General features: G+C 31.8%; 1 protein-coding gene across 1 annotated transcript; it reads left to right on the top strand.

The window, feature by feature from the left end:
* LOC126882136 (cyclic nucleotide-gated channel rod photoreceptor subunit alpha-like) lies at nt 1-23,591 on the top strand. Its single transcript, XM_050646984.1, has 4 exons — nt 1-256; nt 524-636; nt 21,269-21,482; nt 23,180-23,591. The coding sequence occupies exons 1-4, from the start codon at nt 41-43 to the stop codon at nt 23,360-23,362; spliced, it is 726 nt and encodes a 241-aa protein (XP_050502941.1). The 5' UTR covers nt 1-40; the 3' UTR covers nt 23,363-23,591.
* The last annotated feature ends 4,301 nt before the right edge of the window (nt 23,592-27,892 follow it).

The following is a 27,892-nucleotide window of genomic DNA, read 5'->3' as shown; positions in this document are numbered from 1 at the left end:
AGTCAATGTGATAAAATTCTTTTTAGATGAAAACACTATAATGGATTGCCTACCCCACAAGATGAAAACGGACATTGCTATAAACGTTCATATCCAAACTCTGAGCAAAGTCAAATTGTTTGCTGATTGCGACGAAGCTCTTCTTAGAGAACTGGTGCTGCAATTGAAATCTGTACTGTACTTGCCCTCAGATATCATTTGCAAAAAAGGAGATGTTGGGAAGGAAATGTATATAGTGCAGTCAGGAAAAGTTCAGGTATAAAAATATGCTTTATTGTCACTGAAAATTATACAATTTTATGGACAAAGCTTAACAAGTCAAAACATAAAGTGAAACGAACGTCAATGTGTATAATATACATTTTTTATACTGTATACTGTATACTATATACTATACACATCGGTGTACCTACGTTTCACTTTATGTTTTGATTTCATTTTTTTGAAAATGAATCGTGCCACATGGGCAAAGATAAAATGGGACTACTATATTAACTTTTTTATTTTATTTTTCAATATTTAGGTAATAGGTCCAAATGATAACGAAGTCCTTGCCACATTATCAGAGGGATCTGTTTTTGGAGAAATAAGTCTTTTGGGAATACCGGGAATGAATAGAAGAACCGCAGATGTAAGGTAATGTCATTTTTTCTTTTTACCAGTTTATTTATGTTCCATTTCATTTGTATTCCATTAAATGAGATTTAGTAATTGCTTCTCATTTAATATATTTATATTACAGTTTACAGTTCTGAAATTTTTCCCTATCTGTTGTATGTATATTTTTTGTAATATATATTTTTTACATCTGTTTAGCATAGCATTAGTATATTAGGTATGGAGAACGGTAAGGGTTTTATACCGATCGAAGACAATTGTTTGGAGGAGGAGCGGAGCTACGACTCCAATTATTGCCTGAGATCGGTTACCCTTAACGTTCGATATGCTTATAACGTTTTTTGCACGATTGATACCATTATAAATTATGAAATTAAACATTTTCGTCATATTGACTAGTTTCATTCATTTTATCAAGATATATACTTTGGTTGTTAGGTAGTAACTAGGGCAGTGATTCTCAACCTGTGGGGCGCGCCCCCCTAGGGGGGCGCGCATTTAGCAATGGGGGGGGCGTGAAAATATAAAAAAAACACCTAAAACATTGACTAATTTACTAAAATCAAAGCAAAACAAAATTCTGACAAACAAAAAAATAAAATACCCATGAACAAGAAGCTATACATAGTTATGAGCACTGAATACTAAATCAACAACTTTAATGTAAATTAGTGACTTCCTTGGGCCTGTTTTGCAGAGCAAAGCTTATCGAAACAGGGTGTAATATTAGAAATAGACGCTCTCAGTTCTTTCTCTATATTTAGCTGCGATCTATATTTGGTCTTTAAAGCAGCCATCGCGGAAAATCCTGTTTCGCAAAGGTAGGATGGTGAAAACGGTGATAGTATACGGAACGCTCTGATTTTCAGTGCAGAAAACTCATCATTTACCCCTGCCCAAAATTCAAAGAGGGCTCTAATATTAAACTGTTTCTTGATTTGAGCATTTGCTGTGAAGTCTATGAAGGTTTCTTCTTCTGCAGTAGAGAGCTCTTCGGGTTTAATTTGAAACGGATTCCCGACCCACTCATAACTATTAGGTACGTATTAATTGGTCGTCGGCAAAAAAATATCTTTTAAAATTTTTTGTCAGCATTGCTAAATGATTTTCAATGGTTACAAAAACAACTTTCACGTGTTGTTCTTCAGCCTGGTAAGTTTTAAAACATTCATCCACATTTTCAAATATTTCTAGGTTTTTTGCTTTAAATTTCTGCTCCACAATTTCAATTTTCTACATAAAGCGGTAACTTTATCATTCGTATCAAATATATGTGTATTGGGCCCTTGAAGTTGTAAGTTCAAAATATTTAGTTTCTCGAATATATCAACCAAGTAACTCAATTTTATCAAAAATAAACCATTGTGAAACATCTAGGCTTGCGGCCTCTTTTCTTCTTCTAGAAAAATGGCGATTTCATGTCTTAATTCAAAACACGTTGTAAAAATTTCCCACGTAATAACCAGCTTGCCTCACAATAAAATAATAATGCTGAATGTACTGCATCCATATCTTTGCAAAGTACAGAAAAGATTCTAGTTTTCAAAGGTCTCATTTTTATGTAGATAATTAACTATTGTTACAACCGTAGTTAGCACAATATTCGAGCCAGAGCTTCTCTGTTGATCATACAGTGTCTCTATTTTGCTTCATTTATATAATCATTTAACATAGCAAATAATTCAAGCGACTTTGCTATCAATTCTATTGGTTTGCAGAAAAGTAGTTCTACTACTGATCTGCCATCACAAAATCGAACGTAGGCAATAAAATGAGCATATTTATTGCTACTGTTGCCTCATCAAGCTGAATCGAAAACAGCTTTTCACGCAACTTCCTGATTAGCTGATCCTGTACATATTCAGCTATATCACCAATTCGGCGGGCAACAGTATCATTTGATAGAGGTATACACCCCAGTTTTTTAGCAAAATTATCTCCAAACACAGTTTCTACAATTTTGATTGCAGTTGGTAATATAAGATCTTCACCAATAGTGTTAGACTTTTTAGATCTGGCTATTTAATATCAGACTTTATAAGAGCAAGTAAAGCTATTTCATTCACAGTCAAAGTTTTTATTAAAACTAATTTTAGCTTTTCACGCCATTTTAATTTCAACTCGAAGAATTCTCGGGGTTTGTTAATGTACTCACTATGAAGCGTTTCCCAATGTTTTTTTAGTTTATTAGGTTTCATGCTGCTCAAGGTATATTATTTTGCATAGATATATTGTTATTGAACGAGGGGGGGGGGCGCGGTGAATATAATTATGGAAAATTGGGGCGCAAATGGTAAAACGTTGAGAAACGCTGAACTAGGGTGCATAACAACAATGGAGAATTGAGTTTTTATTTAGTTGTCAATAATTTTAAGTACAATTTTGATTATTATAAATTAAAAGATGAGCGAAAGTGAATTTGAAGAAATTGAACGGGCTTGGGAAGAAGGGTGTTCCGCAATTATTCCCGAAAAATCCAAAATCCGTTATCAAAATACCTACCAAAGTTTTAAAAAATGGTGCGAACAAGTGGGATTTCATTAAATAATTTAACAAATTGTACCATAAGTTTCAATATTAATAAATAATTCGTTAGTTTTCTTTATTCTTTCAAAAAATAAATTAAAATTAGGAGATTTTTTAACTCGACGGTAAGTGAATTACTTACCGTCGAGTTGGAGTGCTTACCGTCGAGTTGGATTACTTACCGTCGAGTTGCTAGTAAATGTCACCTACTGACGTAAAATCTGTCACGGTAAACAGTCAAAAATGATCAATCGTGCAAAAAGGTACCTTAAGTGATTAGCAGTAATCCATGACGTATAAAAAAATAAACAAGAACATTATAAATGACATATAGTCCAGGAACCGAAGCTTTTCACCTCGCAATTTTTACAGATTGTATCGATTTGCTTGGAGATTTGAGAATAAGTAGTGGATTATCCAAGGATCAAAATGTATATGATGCCAAAGGGCGCTTTTACCTTGGGGGTGATTGCCACCCCATCTCGGGGGTGGAAATTTTTTATTATATTTTGACCACAAAAGTTGATAAAAACAAGTTGATAAAAACGTTCATTCTAAGCAAAAAATGTTCTATACATTTTTTTTGATAAAATTAAAAGTTTTCGATTTATTCGCTATCGAAAGCGTTAGTTTTATATCGAAAAAATCAATGTTTTTCGATATACTCATTTACGATTCACACAATTTTTGCCGTAGAAAAAATTTTTCAAACCAAATTCTTGGGAGTTAAATAACCTACAATTTCATATTTAAACATTTTTTGTGCCTCTGATGCTAATCTTTCTATTCTGAAGAAAATGGTATTTTTTACCAAACTACAAAAATTTCTTATTCGCTTTTAACTCCAGTTTTTTTAAAACTAATTATTCTAAGGCAGTCAAACTTCTAGAATCTATTATTAATACATAAATAAAGAAGAATGAATAAGGTCAATGACTAAAAACACCGCTAACTTACATTATTCTGCTTCCAATTGGATTTCTCCTTTTCTTTTCAAAAAAATATATTGATTTTTTAACCATACCTTTTTTATTTTTATCTTAGAAAGTTTGTTAAAAAAGAATTTTGTAGGTTTTTACAAGGTGTCTAAGTATATTAGTATTAAATCGTTTTAAAATCCTCAGTCGCAAAAGAGGTGACTTTGAAAGGGTTGGTAAAGGTGGTTTTGCATGTTATTACAAGTTTTAATTGTCAATTGCTCACTCAATTTTTGCCACAGAAAAAAATTTTGCAAACCAAGTTCTTGGAAATTAAATAAGCTACAATTTCATGTTTAAACATTTTTTCGTATCGCTGACGCTAATCTTTATATTCTGAAGAAAATCCCATTTTTTTCCAAACTACAAAAATTCGTTATTCGCTTTTAACTCCATTTTTTTTAAAACTAATCACTCTAAGCCGGTCAAACTTCTAGAACCTATTAATAATACATAAATAAAGAAGACCAAATAAGGTCAAAATGACCAATTTTAATTAGGATGGTGATTAGGGGGTTGCTTCCGATCAGTTTTTTGCCGAAAAAAATAGGGACTGGCATTCTTTTCTTTATAAGTCACTTAATTTTTGAGCTAGATACTTTTTTTTATTTCTGGAGATAGATATTTTTAAATGCCTTAAATTAGTTTGAACAAGTTATCCTCGAAAAATGTATAGTTTTCCCGTCTTTTGACTTTGAAACTACAATATTTAGCATTTAACCAAGAAGAGCTAACATATAATAAAGTATAGCTCGATTGCTATTGGTTTTAAAGGAATAAAAAAAACGGATTTGTTTATTTTTTCAAAAGGTACATTTTTGTTAAGTAAAGTTGTTTTAATAAAACGAAAACTTTTGGAGTTATTAGCAGAAAACTTATTAAAACATTGATTTTTTCGATATAAAACTAACACTTTCGATAGCGAATAAGTCGAAAACTATTAATTTTATCAAAAAATGTATAGAACGTTTTTTGCTTATAATTAATGTTTTTACCAACTTTTGCGTTCAAAATATAATAAAAAATTTACACCCCCAAGATGTGGTGGCAACCACCCAAATGGTAAAAGCGTCTTTTGACATCATATAGATTTTTATTCTTGGATTATCCACTAATTATTCTCAAATTTTCAGGCAAATCGATCCATTCTGTAAAAATTGCGAGGTTTTGTACTATTTTAAGCTTCATTACTTGGACTAATATAGAAATATATGATCAGGATGTGAGAATCATTACAAAATACCGGTATCAGAAAGCCATAATTCGAGTAGAGCAACAAAAATCTAAAGAGATTCCAATAAGAAGAGGAGTACGACAAGGATCTATCTCGGTACTATCTCCTCTACTTTTTAAATATGTGCTAAGAAGAAATGTTTAAAGAGGCACTAGAAGAGCTACTGGGCAGTTTCAACCGTTTCTTGGCTAAAAAGGTCAGTGGAATAGAGGGTTTCGTATGTTCTCAATAATAAAGGCATATCAATTAAAAGTACATTAGTGAATAATCTCAGATATGCAAACGTTACAATACTCCTTGCGGACACAACACGTAACAAACACGGAAATATTAAGAAAAAGGAAAAAGAAATACTCAACACTATGAAGGAAAGAAAAGTAAGCTACTTAGGTTACGTAGATACTAAGAAATGAAAAATATAAATTAATGCGATTAGTTACACAAGGGAAAGGTCATATTAGACCTATTAGGAAAAGGATATATTAGGTCATATTAGGAAAGGATATATCATTTTAAAGTTACATGGAGAAAAGGGAAGATTTTTAAGAAAATTTAAAAATGTGCTCTATAATTTGATCTTATTTTTTTTTCAAAAACCATTCATTTTAAACCCGTTCAACTTATACTTTTTAATCCGTATTGTAGAAGTAAAACGATGCATTTAGATTCTGGTGGATCAGGGGTTAAATATACTTCTCATTTTTTCTTAAAATACATTAGTCGTCAATTTTTTTGCAGCATATGTCGCTTAGTTTGAATGTTATTGACATATAATATTGCTCATTTTAAAGGTCTTTTCAAGCACTACAAAAAGTATTGGTAGCATTATACACCTAAAATCCACCGTTTCTGTTATTTTAGTTGTGCTTACTGTAAAAATATCAAGTAAATCGATGTAGTAGGATGGAATTCGGAGCCAAATACCCTCATTGACTGCCCTATAATGATTTTCGAAAATAAATGGACAAATTAGGGTAATGAATAAATTGCTGTAAATTATTTCAGGTCTGTTACACTACCTTATAGGGGAGTCAATAGAGATTTTGACTTCGGAAAAAATCAAACAAGATAGAACTTTTGTAATTTGATTAAGAAATGTTTAATAAACAACATATCAAAAAGTTATACTCTAGAAGTGGGTGCTTGATTTTTTATTAAAGAAATGAACTGCGAAATTAATTGTTTTTTTTCTTAAATAACTGCGAAAATATAAATCTTAGAAAAAAACTGACTTGACATTGAAAAATTCAGAAAATTTTATAAAAAAATCTTACATAATAATTTTTCTAAAATTACATCTATAGCGTTTAAACAATACCTTCTCACAAACACTGGCGCACTGTAAACTAGCGTTCGGCGACATGCACGGTTGAGTTATTTTAATATAATTCTTTAACTAACGGATAAAATGAAATTTTACAAATCGGACATGAAAAAAGAACAATTAATATATCTTATGGCTATTTATTTATCTAATCAGCCCTAAACATCCATTCTTGGATATAGGCCTCCTCTTTCTTCTTCCATGCCTCTCTATCTTGGGCAATTTGCATCCATTTTGACCCAGTGTGTTTCTTCAGGTCATCTGACCATCGCATCTGTGGCCTTCCCCTTTTTCGTTTGTGGTTCCACGGTCTCCAATGTATAATCATCTTAGTCCATCTTTCATCCTTCTGCCGTAGGGTGTGTCCGGCGAACTTCCATTTAAGCCTTGCTACTTGGGTAGAGACATCTTTCACTTTTGTTTTGTTACGGATCCATTCGTTTCTTTTCCTGTCTGATAGTTTAATGTTCAGCATTTGGCTTTCCATGGCTCTTTCTGTCTTTGCTATTTTTTCCATATTTTCTTTTGTAAACGTCCATGTCTGAGACATATATTAAAACAGGGAGTATACATTGATTGAAGACTCTTGTTTTTAGGTATTGCGGGTATTTTCTGTTCTTTAAAATATAAGACAGTTTTCCGAATGATGCCCAGGCCCATCTTATTCTTCTCGTTATTTTCTTCGGTCTGATTTTCTTTATTTAATCTAGTGATTTGTCCTAGATATATATACTCTTTTACTTGTTCTATTTTTGTTTGTGCCACTGTAATTACTAGTTCTTCTTGTTGATCGGTCATGGTTTTTGTTTTACTGTAATTCATCTTCAGTCCTATCTTTGTCGATTCTCTATCTAGTTCTTCCATCATTCTTTGTAATTCTTCACTTCTTTCTGCTATTAATACAATATCATCAGCATATCGTAAGTGATTCAGATATTGCCCGTTTATGTTATACCCAAGCCATCCCAGTGCAGTTGTTTGAACACATCTTCTAGCGCTTGGTTGAATAGCTTGGGCGAGATGGTATCTCCTTGTCTTAATCCTCGGTTTATGTTAATAGGCTCCGTTTGTTTCATTAGCTTAATAGTTGTTGTTGCCTTATTATATATATTTGTAATTAAGTCGGTATATCTGTAGTCTATTCTGCTGTTTTGTAGGGAATTCTTTACTGCCCAGTGTTCCACACTATCAAATGCTTTTTCGAAGTCAATAAATGCCATGAATAGCGGGATATGATATTCGTTAGCTTTTTCGATTAATATCTTCATCGTTAAAAGGTGGTCACTTGTACTGAAGCTCTTTCTAAATCCGGCTTGTTTTCTTGCCTGGTATCCATCTAATTTAGTTGCTAATCTGTTTGTTAATATCTTGGTTAACAGTTTGTACATCACATTTAGTAAAGTTATGGGTCTGTAATTCATTAGATCCTTTTTATTTCCTTTCTTAAATAGTAACAATGTTACTGCTTCATTCCAAGTGTTAGGTATTTGTTTTGTAATATTTTATTCATAAGTGTGTACAAAACTTCTCTAGTTGTTTTCCCACCATTTTTTAGCATTTCTACAGTTATCCCGTCTTTTCCTGGCGATTTATCATTCTTCATCTTCTTGAGTGTCTTTTTATCTCATTCTTACTGATTTCTGGTTGTAAGTCGAAATTGACATTTTTTATTTTTATTTGTAGTTGCTTAAGGATTTCTTGTGTTGGTTTCTGTTTTGTATTGTAGAGGTTTTTATAATATTCTTGTGTTATTTGTAAAATTTCTTCTATATTATTGGTCTCTATGCCTTCTTTGTTCTTTATACTATTAATCTGTATGCTTCCAAGCTGTGGTTTTAAGCACTTCATATTTTTATTTTGTTCAATGGTTTTTTCTATTTTTTCTTCCTGTACTCTCCTTTAACTTTCCTTGATGTTCCTTCTGATAGCTTTGTTTACCTCTTTGTAATCTACTGTGTTTCTCTTATCTTGTTCTATTAATGTTTTTCTTTTGCTCATGAGGTTTTTTGTTTCCTGAGATATATAGTTTCCCTTTTCTATTCTTGTTTGTGCTACCTCTTTTCCCGCCTTTGCTAATGTATCGGTTAATAGCTGATTTATTTCATCGATATTTTTGTTTTCCAAATCTCTAGTGGCCGGTATACTTTCCCTTATTTTTTGTTTATATTCCTCTTTTGCTTTCTTAAGTTTTCCCATATCTAGTTTCGATCTATTTTCCATTTTCTTTTTTGTTTCGAATTGGCTATTAATGCTGAGTTTGGCTCTGACAAGTCTATGGTCACTACCGGTTGAGAAACGATTCAGTACTGTAACATCTTTGATGATGGCTTTTTGTGTTGTAAAGATGTAATCTATTTCGTTTTTAGTATTGCCGTTGGGACTTATCGATGTCCACTTTCTTTGCGATTTTTTGTTAGAAAACGAGTTCATAGCAAAAACTTGTCTCTCCTCCAAGTAGTTCATTAATGTATGTTCTCTATTATTTCTTTCGTCGTATCCATATTGTCCTATTCTGTGTTCGTCTTCGTCTATTCTTCCCCCTAATTTGGCATTGAAGTCTTCAATTATTAGCGTCAATTTAGTTTTGTTTTCTTCCACAGCGAGTGTTATTTCTTTATAGAAGTTTTCAATATCTTCAATTCAATCGTAATTTTCAACGACGTTCTTTTTAATTTAAGCATAATGTAGGCTACTCTGTCTGATATACCCTTGGTGGATTGTATGTATCTAACGATTCTCTTGTTTTTTATAAAACCAACTCCGTTGTTGGTGTTATCTTCATTACCTTTGTAGTACAGCATGTTTCCCGAGTTTTATGGTTATAATAAAAAGAAATAAAATTTAAGTACGGTGTGGGCGGAAAGTGAGACTTTATGAATTTTGTTTAAAAATTATTTTAAAGTGTGTAACTAATACAATTTTACCTATAAAACTCTCAAATTTGCACAACTTACCAGTGGCGTAGCGTGAGTCTCGGCCGCCCGGGGCGGAAGACAATTATGCCGCCCTCTTATTTAGGTATTTCAATTTATTGTATAACATTACATACATTAATTATAGAGAACTTTTCGGCGAGAACAGTCATCATTATTTTGCATTATACAGGTTAGATTTTAAATAAAAAAGTTTATCTAAGTTTTACAATCACGTTTATTAATACAAAAATTCTTTTATTTTAACCAATTAGATACATTGATATAACTTAGGTACCTATCACTTAAGATTAGGTATGGGTCATTCCACGAACATACGCCTGTTTTGGATTACTTCGACAACGAATATTTTACTGTGCAACATAAGAAGTACGAAAGAAAATGGCGCTAATAATTATTCCTATAAACAACAATGTAATTTGCAATTTACTTTCGTTCTTCTTATTTTGCACAGTAAAATATTCGTTGTCGAAGTAATCCAAAACAGGCGTATGTTCGTGGAATAGGGTATATACCTTGACGATCGACAAAATTTAAAATCAATTTTTAATTAGAATTAAAAAAAAAAATAGAATATGGAATATATGTAGAACGAAACTATAATGTTATATTTTTATTTTTATTGAAAAGTAATATGAGTATTTGTTAGAATTAAAAACAAAACTTCCGTCTACAATTAAAAATTTATACGTCTACTTTTTTTAAGAGCAAAGTCTTTTATTGCACCATAAATGTCTATCGCATCACACACCTCTTGCTCAATAGACAAAATAGCCAAATTAGTTAGTCTTAGACCTTAGAGTACCTATTATTATTGTCGATCTTAAATATCTTTCATTTTCAATTTTGAAAAATTCTTCTCACAGCTGGCATTGCTTATAGCAACTGTGAAAAATATTCGGAACATTATTAAAATATTGGGCAGAGTATCTTTCAGCTTGGATTTAACAATAAATTTAAATAATTCAAGTGAGTCTGCATTAATCAATTTCGTTGCCTGTAACAGCAACGAAAGTCCGCAGTCGAAGTTTTTCCAGCTTGAAACCGTGCTCGTCAATTTCGTCAGATGCGTAGTCTAGATTACATTCAGTGTTGTCTGAATCTAATAATATAGCAGGCGTTAGATAAACAAACTTATCCGTTAAATTCTGTTGCTGTTGAAAATGCTCACAAATTTCTACAATAACTCTATCTAACGAAGAAAACAGCTTTCGTCTTAACTCATTTTTCCGTCATCGAAAATATGCTTTCTTGTTATGCACCTCCGAGGTTTTATGGAAATTCCAAGTTCTTCACACATATTTTTGTATAACCTACAGCGCCATTTGCCCATTCCTCTCTTTTCTCTGTCAATATCATCTGCAAAGCATTTACTTTCTGAGCGCACAATCTTATGTCAAGTCCCCTTGTTTGTATTTTTGTACATCATTCACTTCATGTAGCACCGGTTGCCACAGGCCCAAAAAACAAAGAAAGGAAAATGACTGCATCGAAACTAGTAAAGCACCTGCATCTGTCCTAGTGTTTAAGCTTTCACCTGCCCCTGTCAGTTTTTCCAAAGTGACGAGAATGTCTTTGTAATGATGCCATGTCACATTTACGGCATCGCCTCTTGCACTCCACCGCGTGTCTTGAATCCTTCTTTTGCCTGTAGCTGCTATCAGAACTTCCCAACGATGTGTCGATGAAAAAAAAAAAAAGAATAGGCAACGTTCTAAAGTGCCGAAAAAAGTTGTGCGGATGGTTGTCATAAACGGGGAATTCCCACAAGTCAGTATAGACTATAGACGTTGTTGCCAGTCGCTACAAAATATCATTCAAAGAAAAGGAATTCCCCGAATTCGTCACAAAATAAGTATGTAATGAAAAATTCCGTGCTCCTTTCAATCGGTCCGAATTTGTAGTTGCGATAAAAATATAAAATGGTTCAAATATTTACAAAATATTTTTATTATTTATTGTTAAATTTTGCCGCCCCCTAAAAAGTGCCGCCCGTGGCGGGCCGCCCCTGCCGCCCCCACTACGCTACGCCACTGCAACTTACCTTTCAAACATCTTACTAAACGATGTTTCATTAAAAAAAAAATCTCAAAAATTTAATTCAAATGATACGACCGACGCGACGTCTCAAAAAATGTAATTTTTGAAAACTTCGTAGTTTTAGAGAATTACTACCACTTTAAGACGGTATTTCTCAAGTTTGAACAGACTTATTACAATTTTATAGGTGTTTTTTTAAAATTGTTTTCTTTAAAATGCTCTTAATTATTTTACTTTAGAAATGAAAAAAAAAACAATTTCTTTTTGAGAAAATTAAGACAGATAAAAAAATGTAATACAAAAAACGAAAATTACCAGCTAAAAAATGTTTACACAAAGTGATCAAAACTTTTTTCTGTAAAACTTACCAAAATACATTTAATAATAAGGTTCAACAATAACAAATGTTCAACAAACTTTTTTTTGAGCTCTTATAAATTATGTCTGCGTAACATGGAACCTATTGATAACTCATTATTCAGTGTTACGAAAAAAAGTTATTCTATATAAAATACTCTGCATCGTGTAGAATCTAAGATGTAACTATCAGATATCAAATTTTATTAATTTTATACGAGGTATGTCAAGAAATATCAATTTCACTCAATAGTAAAGTACCTTTTTATTTCACAATATCCAAAATTGTTATTAAGAAAAGTTATCTGGAATTAAAAACTATGTTCCAATGCCCAATTACATCCTTCTAATTGAAATATTGTGAACTATAAAGGCACTTAACTGTTAAGCGAAATTCATATTTTTTTACACACCTCGTATAAAATTGAAAAAGTTTGATATCTGATGGTTGTATATTAGATTTTAGACAGGGTATAGTATTTTATCAAAAATAACTTTTTTCGTTAAATTGATAATAAAATAGTTATCATAATTGTAATAAAATGAAGATGGGTATCCATAATTTGAGAAAAGATTAAAAAAAAATTTTTCAATTAGAAGGATGTAATTGTATATTAAAACATAAAGATATGTACAGGGTCATTCACTATATTTTGACCCCCCTGTAAACTGCTTTATTTGCAGAATTAGAAAAAAATGTAAAGTACAAAAGTTATTCGATTTTTAAATTATGATTTTTTGGCATATATATCGTATTAGTGGCATCATCCATTTGGGCGTGATGACGTAATCGACTATTTTTTTAAATAGGATTAGGGGTCGACTGCTAGCTCATTTGAAAGGTTATTCAATTCCCTATTCAGTAATATAAATATTAACATGATTAATTATAAAAAATAATAAATTAATACAATATAATTATAAAAATTTTTTAATTAAATTAGTTGACAAAAAGAAGAACGTATGTAATTTATTTAATTCAAAATACATTCTGCTGCCGTCAGAAAACAGAAATAAAAGTTTATTGCACAAATAAACATTGATTTTTGCTTAAATTCAATGTTCAAACTGCCAAGAGGCAGATAGGTGGCAACTTGAACATTGAATTTAAGTGAAAAGTAATGCTTATTTGTTCAATAAACATTTATTTCTGTTTTCTGACAGCAGCAGAATGTATTTTGAATTAAATAAATTACATACATTCTTCTTTTTGTGTCAATCAATTTAATTAAAAAATTTTTTGGACACCCTGTATAATTAATCATGTTAATGTTTATATTACTTAATAGGGAATTGAATAACTTTTCAAATGAGCTAGCACTCGACCCCTATCCCTATTTAAAAAAATAGTCTATTACGTCATCACGTCCAAATGGATGAAGTCACTAATACGATATATATGCCAAAATATCATAATTTAAAAGTCGAATAACTTTTGTATTTTACATTTTTTTGAGGGGGGTCAAAATATAGTGAATAACCCTGTACTTTATAGACCTGGACCCCGCGTAAGAAAGAAAAGTTGATTAATAGCAAGCTGAAAATTTGTTAATAGCTTAACGGTGTCTAGTCGGACAAACTTTGATGCACGGGAACACTGGAACAGGGGAAGTTTTAACTGTGGAGCATGATAAACGTGTTGTCCTGACAAGTTTATGATTGTGAAAAATAGCAAGTTGTTTTTAAGTTTATTCGATAGCCAACGTTATGTAATCTATGCGAAAATGTTTGTCCGACAAAAATGTTGGGCATTTTAACGAGTCCGACACGTAGAACATGTCACATCACAGGAATTATGTTGGTGATGAATAGCAGTCTGATTTTTGCATGAGAGTTTAATGAAAGGTTAAAAAAGCAATTGGAAGTTCTGTCCGACAAAATTAATGGGAAGTTTTCGTAGTCGGACATTCTAAACAGGTAAGATATAGACAAAAATGCTGGTGATAAATAGCTTTCCGACAAAGACGAAATTTAATTAAGTAAATTATTCCTTACCAAGAATGACTGTTGTCGGAAAAAAATAAGGGGTAGATTTTGTAGTCGGACAATTTAAAAAATATATTTTTTAAATTTCAATAAGGGGTGATTATTCTATGTCAAAAGTACCTGCAATCAATTACAATCGATATCTTTCGATTTATGTCAACATCATTTAGATACCTCACTGTAATACATTTATAGTAGATCAGGCAAATTATATTCGGCCTCATCTCATAAATAAATGATTTTGTAGTACCTCCGCCTATGGCTATTTCCACAATATTTTAAAGCGTAATTGAAACTTCCCTGCCTCCTGCTTCTCTCCTCACATATCCCGACGCGGCTGATCTCAGTCTTCGTTTATTGTGCTATAGGTTCACACTGCGTAAATTAATTATTAGTAAATTAGTAGTGATTTCAACAACAAATTACCGGAAAACAATGCCTAAGCAGGGAGAAAAACGAAAAAGAAGTCTATCATCAGACAGAGGAATATATAAGATCTAAAAAAGTCTGGAAAAGAGATTAGATGCTATTAAAAACAAGCGAATACATCGTTCCAAACGCATTTCGTCTTATGAAAATAGTGCGACTGATATTCTTGACAGTAACCAGACAGAAATTTCGAATACGGAGCGGAATGAAAGTGAAGGTACGTTGTAATAATAATATTCTGTTGATTATGCATTACTCACCTAAATTATTATCGCATTTATAAATAAAAAACTATTGCTACAAATACCAAATATCCACTTCTACTATTAGGATATTATATAAGGAGTTTGTGTGGACACCTGACCGAAGTAGGTATTTACATTTATTATTTGTCTGTGATGACGAATATTGACAATACTGGAATATTTAATATTTTTATTTTCTCTTTTTCTGCTTTTCTTTTTGGAGACTATCCAAGTAAATATTTGTTTGTGATGACAAATATTCAGGACAAAACATTTTCTCTCTCTTTCTTCTTTTCCTTTTGGAAATTATCCAAGTAAATATTTGTTTGTGATGACAAATATCGTCAATAGTATAGTTAATACCGTCTGATAAAAAGTATGCAGAAGAAATTGATATTTGTTTGTGATGACAAATATTCAGGACAAAATATTTTTTTTTTCTCTCTTCTGCCTTTCTTTTTGAAAATTATCCAAGTAAATATTTGTTTGTGTTGACAAATATTCAGGACAAAATAATTTTTTTTTCTTTCTGCTTTTCTTTTGAAAATTATCCAAGTAAATATTTGTTTGTGATGACAAATATCGTCAATAGTATAGTTCATACCATCTGATAAAATTTATGCAGAAGAAATTAATATTTGTTTGTGATGACAAATATTCAGGATAAAATATTTTTTTTTCTCGTTCTGCTTTTCTTTTGAAAATTATCCAAGTAAATATTTGTTTGTGATGGCAAATATTCAGGACAAAATATTTGTTGGGATAACAAATTTTGTAGAGGAGATATACTAACCTATTGATAATGAATATTGTTTGTGATAACAATTATTGAAAATAATAATACCTTGCTGTTTGTAGTGACAAACAAGGGTTTGAAGCATAGGGTTTGAAATTCATGTTTGGGTTTCAAGTCAGATAGAAGGTAGTGTGCCTTTTGGATTGCAAGAAGATATTCTATCAATTCTGGGCGATGACATATGTCATTTGCAAGACCCATACAAACAGATATTGCCGCCCGATGAGCTCATATTTTAACTTCTGGACTAGAGAAAGATATCCGCAAAGACCTTACAAGCAAATATCTGCCTCCAGAAAATTGCAAGCTTGTGGCTCCTCCAAATGAATATCCGGAAGTAAAAATAGCAGTAAGTGACTCGTTGGGTACTTCTTCAGCAACAAGTTGGTGCTAGTATGGCGGCTATAGGAATAGCCCTAACAAACATGCTTAGTGAAAAGGAGACAGGAAATAAAGAGCATATTAAGCTACTTAGCAATGCCAGCCGCTTATATTGGCAAATATTCATAATTCTGAGTCAATTTTACGACGAGAATTAATAGCCAATAATTTAAATAAAGATATGAGAGGTGCTAAAGGACACACCAAGAACTGAAAATCTTTTTGGAAATGATCTTGACAACAAGGTCAAGACGGCGAAAAAGTTGGAAAAATCAGGGCAGCAATTGAAGGTAAAAAAGAGAAAAGAGAGTTACCAGAACGACAGAAGACGTCGTTATTAAACCAAGGGACAGAACATGAGGTTAGCGAGGTATGTGGTCGTTTTTTTTTTTTTTTTATCAAAGGTTTCAACAACAAGTATTAAAATACATAAAAGGTATGGTTATCCCACCTGTAAAGAAGCGAAAACAAACAATTGTTGCTTCTGAGGATAAGAGGTCAACTAAAGAGGTAAGAATTATTACAAACCTTATAAATAAATTAATGCTTAGTGGTGCAATATCTATAGTTGATCATAGTGATGATCAATATATTTCGAAGGTTTTTGCAATTCCAAAATCAGATGGATCATACCGTCTTATTTTAAATCTAAATAAATTTAGATTTGTTGAAAATCCACATTTTAAGATAGAAGGTAATAAAGTAGTGGTCAGACTTATATTTCAAGGTTGTTTCATGTCAAAAATTGATTTAAGATATGCTTACCATTTAATTAATCAGACTAAAACCAACATTACCTCTACGAATGTGTGCACATATTTAGGGTTTACTTTAGACTCCAATAATTTGACAGTAACATTACCCAACAGCAAAAAATTGAAGATTCTAAAAATGCTTCAATATTTTTTGCGATTACCGGAATGTAAAATTAGGAAATTTGCAAAAAATTTTGGAACTCTTGTTTCCGCTTGCCCGGCTATAAAATTTGCTTTTTTACACACAAAATTATTTGAACGTCATAAATATTTAGCATTGATCTGAGAATGAAAAGGAACACCACATAAATTATTTAGAGCTTCTCGCATTACTTTTTGGCATAAAACGTTTTGCATCAGAACTATCAGATTGTAACATCTTGTGTCGCATAGATAATACTACAGCGATCTCTTGTATCAATAGAATGGACAGTGTCCGGTTCGAAAAATTAAATTCGATTACAAGGCAGATTTGGATGTGGTGTGAGCAAAGAAATACTTATTTATTTGTTATATATAAATTCTAAAGATAACCGTGAGGCAGATAAATCGTCTCGCCAGGTTAACAAAGAGACGGAGTGGTTTGTCAAAGGACTCTTTTAAAAAAATAGTAGATATATTTGGTAAACCTAATATTGATCTTTTTGCTAGCAGATTAAATAAAAAATGTCCTATTTTTATATCATGGAAACGGGATCCAGAAGCATCAAATATTGATGCTTTTACAGTAGATTAGGGCTCTCTTGATTTTTATGCATTTCCTCCTTTTTCCTTAGTATTGAGAGTACTTCAGAAAATTATAGAAAACAAAGCAGTAGGAATAGTTGTTGTTCCCCTTTGGAACTCCCTACCATGGTTTCCAATTTTTCAGTCCTTATTAATAAGTGAGCCGTTGATTTTTAAACCTAACAGACTTTTACTTTCTTTTAACAGAATGCTTCACCCTCTGTGGAAAAACCTTTCCCTGATGGCAGGGAGATTATCAGGAAAGCTCTGTTAAGGGGAGATGTGCCAAATGACTCTTTAGATATATGTTTATGTTCAATAACTCCTTCCACATTAAAACAATATAATTTAGGACTTAGATTATGGTGGGAATTCTTTTCTAAGGTTAACACTAATCCATATGAAGTTACTGGGCCAAGTGTCTTAGAGTTTTTGACCCTTCACTTTAAAAAGGGGGCAGCTTATGGGTAGCTAAATACGTACAGATCGGCGATCGCTTATATAGCAGGCCCAGAACTAGGACAGGATTATAGAAAAGAGATTTTTTAAAGGTATTTTCACTTTAAGACGACCTTTACCGCGGTATGAAAATACCTGGGATCCATGCATAGCTCTGAAGTATTTGCGAACTCTTGAAAATAATACCATTTCACTTGAAATTCTTACAAATAATTAGTCACCTTAATGGCCCTTGCAACTGGTTACAGAATAAAAATTTTAAGTCTTATTGACATTGATAATATAATAGAGCATGACGGTAAAATTGAAATTAAAATCTCTGATAGAACAAAAACAACAACTATTAATAAAACTAAACCCTTTCTTGTCTTACCATTTTTTGAGAAGGATCCAGATATTTGTGTAGCAAGAGCCCTTAAAATGCATCTGGAAAAGATAAAAGATTTAAGAAGATCATGCAGAGCCTTATTGCTGACTCATAAGAAACCCTTTCATAAGGCCACTCCACAAACCATTGGCAGATGGATCAAGTTTATTCTACAACAGAGTGGCCTGGATATAAGTCAATTTAAAGCACACAGCACACACCACGCCGCAATATCTGCGGCAGCTAGAAAATGAGCCAGTTTTGACACTATAAGATTGGCGGCAGGTTGGACGCAAAATTCTAAGACATTTGCAAAAATTTACAATAGCCCCTTAGTTTGTAATAAAGAATTTGCAAATACGATTTTAAAATATGTAAAAGAACCTGATTTATGGTAAGAACTATAATACTTGTAAGGATTTTTTAATATAATTTTAGTTTAAGGTTGGATAAAACCTAATACCTTAGGTTATTGGCATAGTGTTAACTAACTGCCTCAGGGCATTTTTAGATACTAACTTTATAATTTACGCATAGCAATATGTTGTAAATTATTATAATAAAGTTGTTGCAACGACTTTAAACATCTACAAAATCATTTATTTATGAGATGAGGCCGAATATAATCTTAAGATCAAACGAACTTACCTGAAGTGATGTTCGATCTTGATTATATGAGGCCTCATCGAAATAAATAAGTCCCAACCCACCCTAACAATTTCGAAAAATACCCATATGTTGCAACAACAACTTTCAAATAGACTGAGATCAGCCGCGTCGGGATATGTGAGGAGAGAAGCAGGAGGCAGGGAAGTTTCAATTACGCTTTAAAATATTGTGGAAATAGCCATAGGCGGAGGTACTACAAAATCATTTATTTATTTCGATGAGGCCTCATATAATCAAGATCGAACATCACTTCAGGTAAGTTCGTTTGATCTTAAGATTATATTATGGATTGAGTGGTCTAGCTATCTTTGTCTGCCACATGCGCGAGATCGCTTTGTTAAAAGAGATAGATAGACCACCTATCGACTTTTTGCACTGTATTCCCTGTCTACCCTTATGTCTATGAAAATATTTCCATTTAAGAAAAACTGTCACTTTTGACAATAATTCATAATAAATTGCAATCGTAACTTCAAATTTAAACTAATCGATTTATTTTGGCAGCAAATTATTTGTTGCCATGTGACATATTAATTACATTATTATTTCATTTGTAGAAAGTTGAGAAAAATTACGTTACACAATTTTAGTAATAATTTATTTAGGTACCCTTTTTCAATCAAGCAAAGCATTATAGCACGAAGAATGATATTCAATAGAACTTTCACAATTATCTGGCAACTGAACCTCATTGAATTGATGACCAAGTATTTTACTAACTTTGTAAAATGTTCGAAAATTACTCAAAAATGTTCCGTTGAATGGTTTCACTTTTGATTTGGCGACTTAAAATTTAAACTGTTGACACTCAAAAATAGACACAAAAACACCCCATAGTTAATATAAATTTTAATTTCCAACACACGTGGCAAACAGAAACTCAGAGACCATGTACTTTCAAATACTACTTTGTATAGCACAAAGTGTCACACTGACAAATGCAGCCTTCTAATACATACTTCTAAGCATAATGTGTCATATTTACGTCTATCCTTATAAGCACCGAAGTTAGACTCTTCACATTTTTCAATGTCGTTTACAGGGTTAAGATTTGAGTATGGAAAAAAATGTATACAACGTTTTTTGTAGGAAATTTTCCGTACTTTCTGATGCGCCTAATTAGAAAACCCTAAGAGATTGCTTTCACATGTTCTTTGACATTTTTTATTGTCATTTTGAGAATATCTAGAACAAACTCCACCCAAAAAAATAATTGTTTTGCAATATATACATGTATTGATACTTACCTCACTGTTTTCGGAGTGTGCATGTATATATATGCACATGCAAATATGTGAATATAAATAATAATATACATACAACTAAAATAGCTTTATCAATATGTGACTTAAGTCATTCTGAAAAAATGTTTTTTATTTATTTCCTTCGATTTGCCCAAACTTTTTGTCCGACATATAACTTTTTGCGTTACAAAATATAATTTGAACATAAACAAATCAAAATTAGCTTGCTATTTATCACCAACATTTTTGTCTATATGTTACATGTTTGGAATGTCCGACTAGGAAAATTTCCCATTCATTTTGTCCGACAGAACTTCCAATTGCTTTTTTAACCTTTCATTAAACTCTCATGCAAAAATCAGACTGCTATTCATCACCAACATAGTTCCTGTGATGTGACATGTTCTACGTGTCGGACTCGTTAAAATGCCCAACCTTTTTGTCGGACAAACATTTTTTCATATATTATATAACGTTGGCTATTGAATAAATTTAAAAACAACTTGCTATTTTTCACCATCACAAACTTGTCAGGACGACACGTTTATCAAGCTCCACCGTTAAAACTTCCCCTGTTTCAGTGTTCCCGTGCATCAATGTTTGTCCGACTAGACACCGTTAAGCTATTAACAAATTTTCAGCTTGCTATTAATCAACTTTTTTTTCTTACGCGGGATCCAGGTCTATTACTCTTTAACGAAATTCATATTTTTGACAAACATTTTTTTGATTGATAAAATTGATAAAGTTTGATATCTGATGGCTGAGTTTTGGATTTTAGACTATGCAGAGCATTTTGTGAAGAATAATTTTTTTTCGTAAAATTGATAATAAAAATGTTTCCCATATGGTTCCTAGCTACGCAGACATACTGTATAAGAGCTTCTGTATAAGAATTTTCAAATCGTAATGCCATATTCGGATTCAGCAGAGTCAGAAACAAAATAGAAACATATTTAATCAAAATATGTTAAATGATGAATTCAACGATATTTTTAAAATTATTTATACAAAACAATTGTTATGTTTTACACAATTAATAAATAATTAGCGGCGAAATCTGTGAGTAGAACTTTTTACTTTAATATGTATATAAACTAACAAAATTTTTTTTAGAAAAATATAATCTTGTTTGAATTTTTTCGAAACAATGCATGTTTTCGCTCTATATTGATTCCCCTATTAATGATCTATTATTACAGGTCTCAAGGATACTCAAACCTATTTGTCTTGAGTAAAGCTGATCTTAACGAGGCTCTAGCTCACTATCCTGAAGCTCAAGAATTGCTCAACAAAAAAGCAAAATCGCTCATGCGAAAGAACGCTGATTTGGAAAGAAAACACAAAGCAATGATTGTTATTAATAACCCCACATCTCCAGAAAAGCAGACAAAGTTTTTGAACACAGTCCTTCAGGTAGGTTTTATTGAAGTGAATACTTCGTTTCGCTCGGCACGGTGTTTTCACGTGCCCAAAATCCTATTTGGCTTAGGTACCTCAAAAATCGAGAGGCGTGTAAAATAATATAAATAAAATTAAATAAAATTAAATACAATTAAAAAAATCCACAAGGAAAAGAAAAAAAAATTGTTTGTTTTCACTTTTAATTTTAACACCCAGTAAGATTATTCAACTCCCCCACAATCAAAATAATCTGATTAGACACATCTTTATCTTTTTCTTTTTCTAATGTTTAATTCAAAAATATGTGTCACAAAAATTAATTTAAGAAATGAGAATTGAAGGTCACGTAACTCTATACCTAACTAATTAGCCTACATTTTACTTTATCATAACAGTTTTCTTCTTCTAATTACACTACTTATCTTAATTTCATCACTACTTTGATATCAGACTCACACATATTACAGTCTCTCTATTTTACTTTCAGTCACATCAATTAGTACAATTAAACCAACAACCTCTTTTTAATTTTAAGTAAAAATTAATCATTTATCAACACAGTTAGGCCTGCTTGTATTTTTAATCAATTTCAAATACTAACCACAATCATCAACTAATTCATATACCTAAATAAAACATCTTAGTAAATTTTCACATAATTTATTAATTATTTGGTACCAGATGCCCTTTAACATAACTGGATCTGTTATTCGCTAATATTAATAAATCAAATTCCTTTTTGAATTAAGCATGGATGATTGCATACATTCTGGCTCATACTTCATTTACCCCAACGGTCATTATAAAATTATTTTATAGTCCACATCTTATATAATTTTACGGTAAATGTAATTAAAATGATTAAAGCCACAACTTTGTTGTTGTTTGTTATTACTGTTATAATTTTAATAAATCTTTTATTACAACTAGTTGGCTGTAGTAATACTGGGTAACCTCAACGTCACATTGTCAGTTTGTTTTTTACAACTTTCAGAAACATCACTTAATTTTCAGAGGGTTTTTCATTCACAGTCATTTGTCTTGAGCTTATGTCATATGTTGTATAATCCGTGTATAATATTAATATACACGAGCTATTAATATACATTAATATATTTGTTTCGAGCTTCTGTCATATGTTGTATATTCCGTTTATATTAATGTTATACACGCATTATACAACATACGAAAAAAGCTGAAAAAATGACAATCTATGAAAAGCCCTATTTAGTTGCCATTAAATTGTCGTAATGTAACCAACTCAATTTACATCCCACGTATTGGGAAGGTCCATACCTTACCTAAGGGCCAAGGGCATTATTCTTTTTTATTTATATCCATCCTATGGAGTTTCAAACAACTATGTACCTGTAATGCAACTACACAACATTTAAAGGGTTTTCATCCTAGTATTTCTTTGGTGGCTCAGCTGGAATTCAACCTGTAAGTATAACCAATCTGCTTTAACCTTAGACAAATTTTAAATATCAACTTTGCATTGATTAAAACGGTTATACTTACTTTTAGGTCTAATAAAACACTGATGATGATTTTTTATTAAAATCGAAAACGTTCTGTGATGTAGCCTTTAAAGGGATTTTAATAAAATTTTATACCTTTTACAAAGGATTTTTTCCAATAAATTTTTTGTAATAGTTTATAGTTTAGGATCACAATTTATTTAGGTACATTTACTGTGTATTTTTCAGGTGTTGCCTCCTGGTTCAGCTACAAACCGACTTTTGCGTTTCGGAAGTAGAGGAAAACCCTCGACGAATCCAGAATACGACAGATTCAAATACAGAAATAGCTTACCAATAATAAAAGCGAGGTATGGTAGTTTCGACAATTATTTTGAAGGCAACGTAACTGTCCACCGCACTATGACTTGAATGTCAATATATTCAACTGGCATGAAAAGCTTTAAAATAGGTCCATTTTGACTTTATTCTTTGCAGAATTGATAAGGATATATATCTTACTTAATGAAATCAAAATGGAGAATACTCGAATGATATAAAGATGTGATATTGGTAACAAAACATATATATGTGTTACTTATTATAGTTACATAAATGTTATAGATATGAATAGAAATATACAATAATATTTTACCATACTGATCTTCTATTTTATTATGTGGAAATTTTAGTAATTTTCCAAAATTTCATTCCTAAGTCTATTATCGAACCTTTTCAAGTTTTCAACATAGAAACTTATTAAAAATAGTGAAATCTCACTGGTAAATATTCATACAGTTTATCCCAAACCCTTCTTTCAGTGCGTCATAATTTGTCGAATTCGCTCTAATGCATTAACCCTGAAGTGACAGAAAAAACATACGTCCATGATTATTATTAGGGGTACGGAATTTTCGTTTTTACGAAATAGATGCGAATTTCGGCGAAATTTTGAACATAAATGCGATAAATGCGAAATATGGAGTTTTTGTTTATTTCCGCGAAATATCTGCAGGAGCTCAACTCACCCCTAAATAAGTAGGTAGTTATGAAGGTATGGAAAAATTTTACGGAAAGTTTTCTATTTAACATAATTTTTGAAAGGATTGTTTATTGTTCTAACATGTGTTGAAACAGGATCTTTCATTTTTCATCATTAAATAGATAAAGATAAGATAAGGAATTGATATTTTTCAATGTTGATTCTATGAGAAATATAAATGTTGTTATCTGCATTTCGGTCTTTTATATTGCTAAAAATGTAAGTCTAAACGTAAATCTAAATTGGAACAAAAGTCGGCTAATTCTTATTTTCTAAACATATAAATTAGTCAACCAGGACAATCAGTGCCCAAGTAGCAATTTGTCGACGCGACAACGTTGTCTACCGCGTGGCAACGTTTTGTTACAACGTTGTTATTGCCTAGAAGACGACCCAATTCTGCACTAATTTGGTGGACGATTTTTGAGTTGTCTTGACGTTGCCTAGGCAACCTTAAGCGTTGCATAAGACAACTGAAGCGACTATAAAAAGTGCCTGCGTGCAATGGTTGCTCAAAGAGTCGGACTGGTTATGTTTTTTTACCTATATAAAAAGTAAACTATTTTGACATCATATCAGGTATTTAAATTTATATAATTACATAAATAAGGACTTAAACAAAATTACCTGATGTGAAATTTATAAACGCATCTCAGATTACCGTCAAATATTGATATTCCACCTTTAAAAAACACACGCGCTCATTTTTTATCACCTTTTTAACAAAAAATATGTAAATTTAAAAAATCTAATTTTAATATAAAAGCCAGAATTTATGTTAAAGATGTTTTGTATAAATTTAATGTATTGATGGTGCTTTTAAAGGTATTAGAAAATGCCTGCATTTTTTATATTTTGTGTTTTTATTTTCTTTACATCCCAAAAAAACCAAAATGGTGCATTAAACAACATTACCAATATTACTTAAAATATACCTTATTACCAACCATAGACGGATGACACAACCGAGAAGTCCAATCGCCGACCAAACACGGCCTGGACCGACTATCCCAACCACTTTAGAACGCACTCTCTTATTGGGTGACAGAGGTCATGTGACCAGTGCAATGAAGTGCATCATTCTCCTTAACAGCGTTGCCACATTTAGTAGATATCTACTGTTTTGGTATATTTTTGATATTATTTAAAAAATTCTAGTAGGCAATGTTTTTTATTAGATGTTTGGTATATTTCAATATTTTGTTATCACTAAAATAAAATTTGCTTTTTAATAGTATTCACCCCATTTCTAAATTAATTTTCAGACATTTTGTTACAATTTCCCAATGTCATTACCGAAAATAAGATTCAGGACGTAGATGATGATAATAGATGGACAGAGAATAGACAAGGTGGAAACGGCGGGTTCGTTGGGAAAATATTCCCATGAGATATTTTTGCATAATCACATTCGTGAGACATCCCAGAATAAGGTTCAAGAAGTCGCCCACGAGAAAAGTGCGCCAATTTTTTTTAACAATTTTTTTTAATCAAATTGCAAAAATAAATATTTTGGCACGGACTAATTTTTTTTAGATTTTTTGGACCATTCTGGACAAAAAAGGTCTCTTATAATTTTTCTCTAAAGTTGATCTTTTTCGAGTTGGAAGCAAGTTAAAATTTGAAAAACGCGAAAATGGCCATTTTTAAGGCCTAATAAGTCGGTCAAAAATTATTATTTTGAAAGTCAGAAAGTGACTAAATCAAAGTTTAAAGTCATCGTTACATGATCCCGAAGAAATCTGTTTCATTAATTTACTACTAAGTTGTTATTTTTAATTAATAAAAATGAGTGGTTGTATCGTATTGACGCTGCTGTAAATGTGAGTGCGAGGACTGCTGGAATAGCTTCTCTCTCGCACTCAGCATTTACAGCCCCGCACACGTGAATGGCGCTTATTATTATTACTTAAAAATAACAGCTTAGTAATAAAATAATGACGAAAATTTCTTCAGGATCTTGTAGGGGGGCTTCAAACTTTGATTTAGTCATATATTGACTTTCATAATAATAACTTTTAACCGAGTTATTAAGCCTTGAAAATCGCCATTTTTCGTTTTTTTCAATTTTAAATTGCTTATCGATCAACTTTAGAAAACGATCAACTTTAGAGAAAAATTATTAGAGACCTTTTTTGTCCAGAATGGTCCAAAAAATTAAAGAAAAAATTGCTCGGGCCAAAAATATTGATTCTTGCAATTTGATTAAAAAAAATTGTTAAAAAAAAATTGGCCCACTTTTCACTTGGGCGACTTCGTGAACCTTATTCTGGGATGTCTCACGAATGTGATTATGCAAAAAAAATTCATGGGAATATTTTTCCCTTCGAACCCGCCGTTTTCGCCTTGTCTAGAAATGAAACTGGTAAATACCAGATCTAAATAAGGAAATCTTCATATAATTGGTTTGGAGAATTTTCAAAATGATTGTAACGCTCGGTTTCATAATCAGTTTTTTAAATTTTAAGTAAGTTGGTACCTCTACCTTTATCACAATTCATATATGGGTAAATGTCAACTTTAAAGTGAACTTTACTTAATGTTTACTTTAAGTTGATTATGAATCGGGCGATTTTGACAGGTAACCGTTAACACAGATTTTACTGTATTTACAGGGCCTAAAAAGAATCTACTGATTTCTATTGATTTTTTGAAAGCAAAACTACTATCCGCTGCAAGATAATTCGGATGGAATTCAGACAAAATATGTACAAAAAGTACATATTTTGTCGGAGTTTCAGCCAAATTATCTTGCAACGGATATAGTACTGAAAGAGTAAGAACTGGCCTGGCAACCCTGTCTAGCAAAGCTGATACAAAGATTAGAGCTTATCAAATCTACTGATAAAACAATGGACAATGGAGAAACCAGCTAATAAAAAACAAATAAACAGGTTGTTAAATAAATCGAAAATTTCCAGCAAAATAAAATATAAAATAATAAGAAAAAAGTAAGGTTATAAAGTAAATTCTTTTTTTGCTCCTGAAGTTGCCGTAAACGTGTCACATATCTATAGAACTATACGTAAAGGCCCTGTGGTCGTGAGAGACAACTACCTAGTCGGCCAGAAAACCCATGGGCGTAAATTAGTTTAGCATTATAACGTTTTTAAGTAGTTGCGATTGTTGAAAAAACTTGACTGTGATATGTAGTTGTCACAATAGTAATAACTTAGTTGCCCATATAACTAAAGATATTACTTAACGTTGTAACATCGTAATGTCAGTCGGGTTAGGGGTCGTTGGCCGAAACAACTGAAAATGCTCTCGGGCAACGTTATATACAGTGCATTTGTTTGTACTGACAACCAATGCGTCGAAAAATTGCTACTTGGGTGCTCATTCCGTCAATTTTTACTGAGTGAGAACATAGTCTATCAAGAAAGTTTTCATAGTAAAATAAAGTTACTTAAAGTATCCCCTAAAATGGGACGCCGTAAAACAATTTTGAGTGATCGAGTCAAAGAATTTGCAACAGATGGCAGATGGCCTATATCTGTGTGACACAATTGCTACACAGTGCAGTTTTCCGTCATTTGCTAAAGCAGCATTACAGAGCATCTGGAGTCCAACGAACAGCGTAGACGCAGAACGATTCTTCAGCAAATATAATATTGCAGTGACAGATCGAAGAACAGCTCTTAAAGAGTCGAATGTCAAAATGACAACGATGTTAGCTTTTAAATAATGTTTTTTGTTTTACTCGTAGTTAAAAATAAATACGAAATAAATGCGAAATTTTGTAATTATAAAAAAAGTAAATGCGAAATTCATGTTTTTATTTGCGAAAATTCCGTAGCCCTAATTATTATACATAGAACTTCAAAAATTATCTACGACAGGGATGCAGCTTATCGCCAACACTGTATAAAATCTATATAAATGAGGTCTTGAATAAGTGGCGGAAATCATGTTCTGGA

This window comes from Diabrotica virgifera, chromosome 3 (assembly GCF_917563875.1).
Source record: "Diabrotica virgifera virgifera chromosome 3, PGI_DIABVI_V3a".
In the NCBI taxonomy this organism is placed as follows: domain Eukaryota; kingdom Metazoa; phylum Arthropoda; class Insecta; order Coleoptera; family Chrysomelidae; genus Diabrotica; species Diabrotica virgifera.
The sequence above is the reverse complement of the archived record's forward strand: the minus strand, read 5'-3'. Positions and strand labels throughout refer to the sequence as shown.

Coding starts and splice junctions, on each gene's coding strand:
- LOC126882136 (XM_050646984.1), top strand. CDS start 41: ATGGATTGCCTACCCCACAAGATGAAAACGGACATTGCTATAAACGTT. Junction 257..523: donor TGCAGTCAGGAAAAGTTCAG/GTATAAAAATAT, acceptor TTCAATATTTAG/GTAATAGGTCCAAATGATAA. Junction 637..21,268: donor AGAAGAACCGCAGATGTAAG/GTAATGTCATTT, acceptor CTATTATTACAG/GTCTCAAGGATACTCAAACC.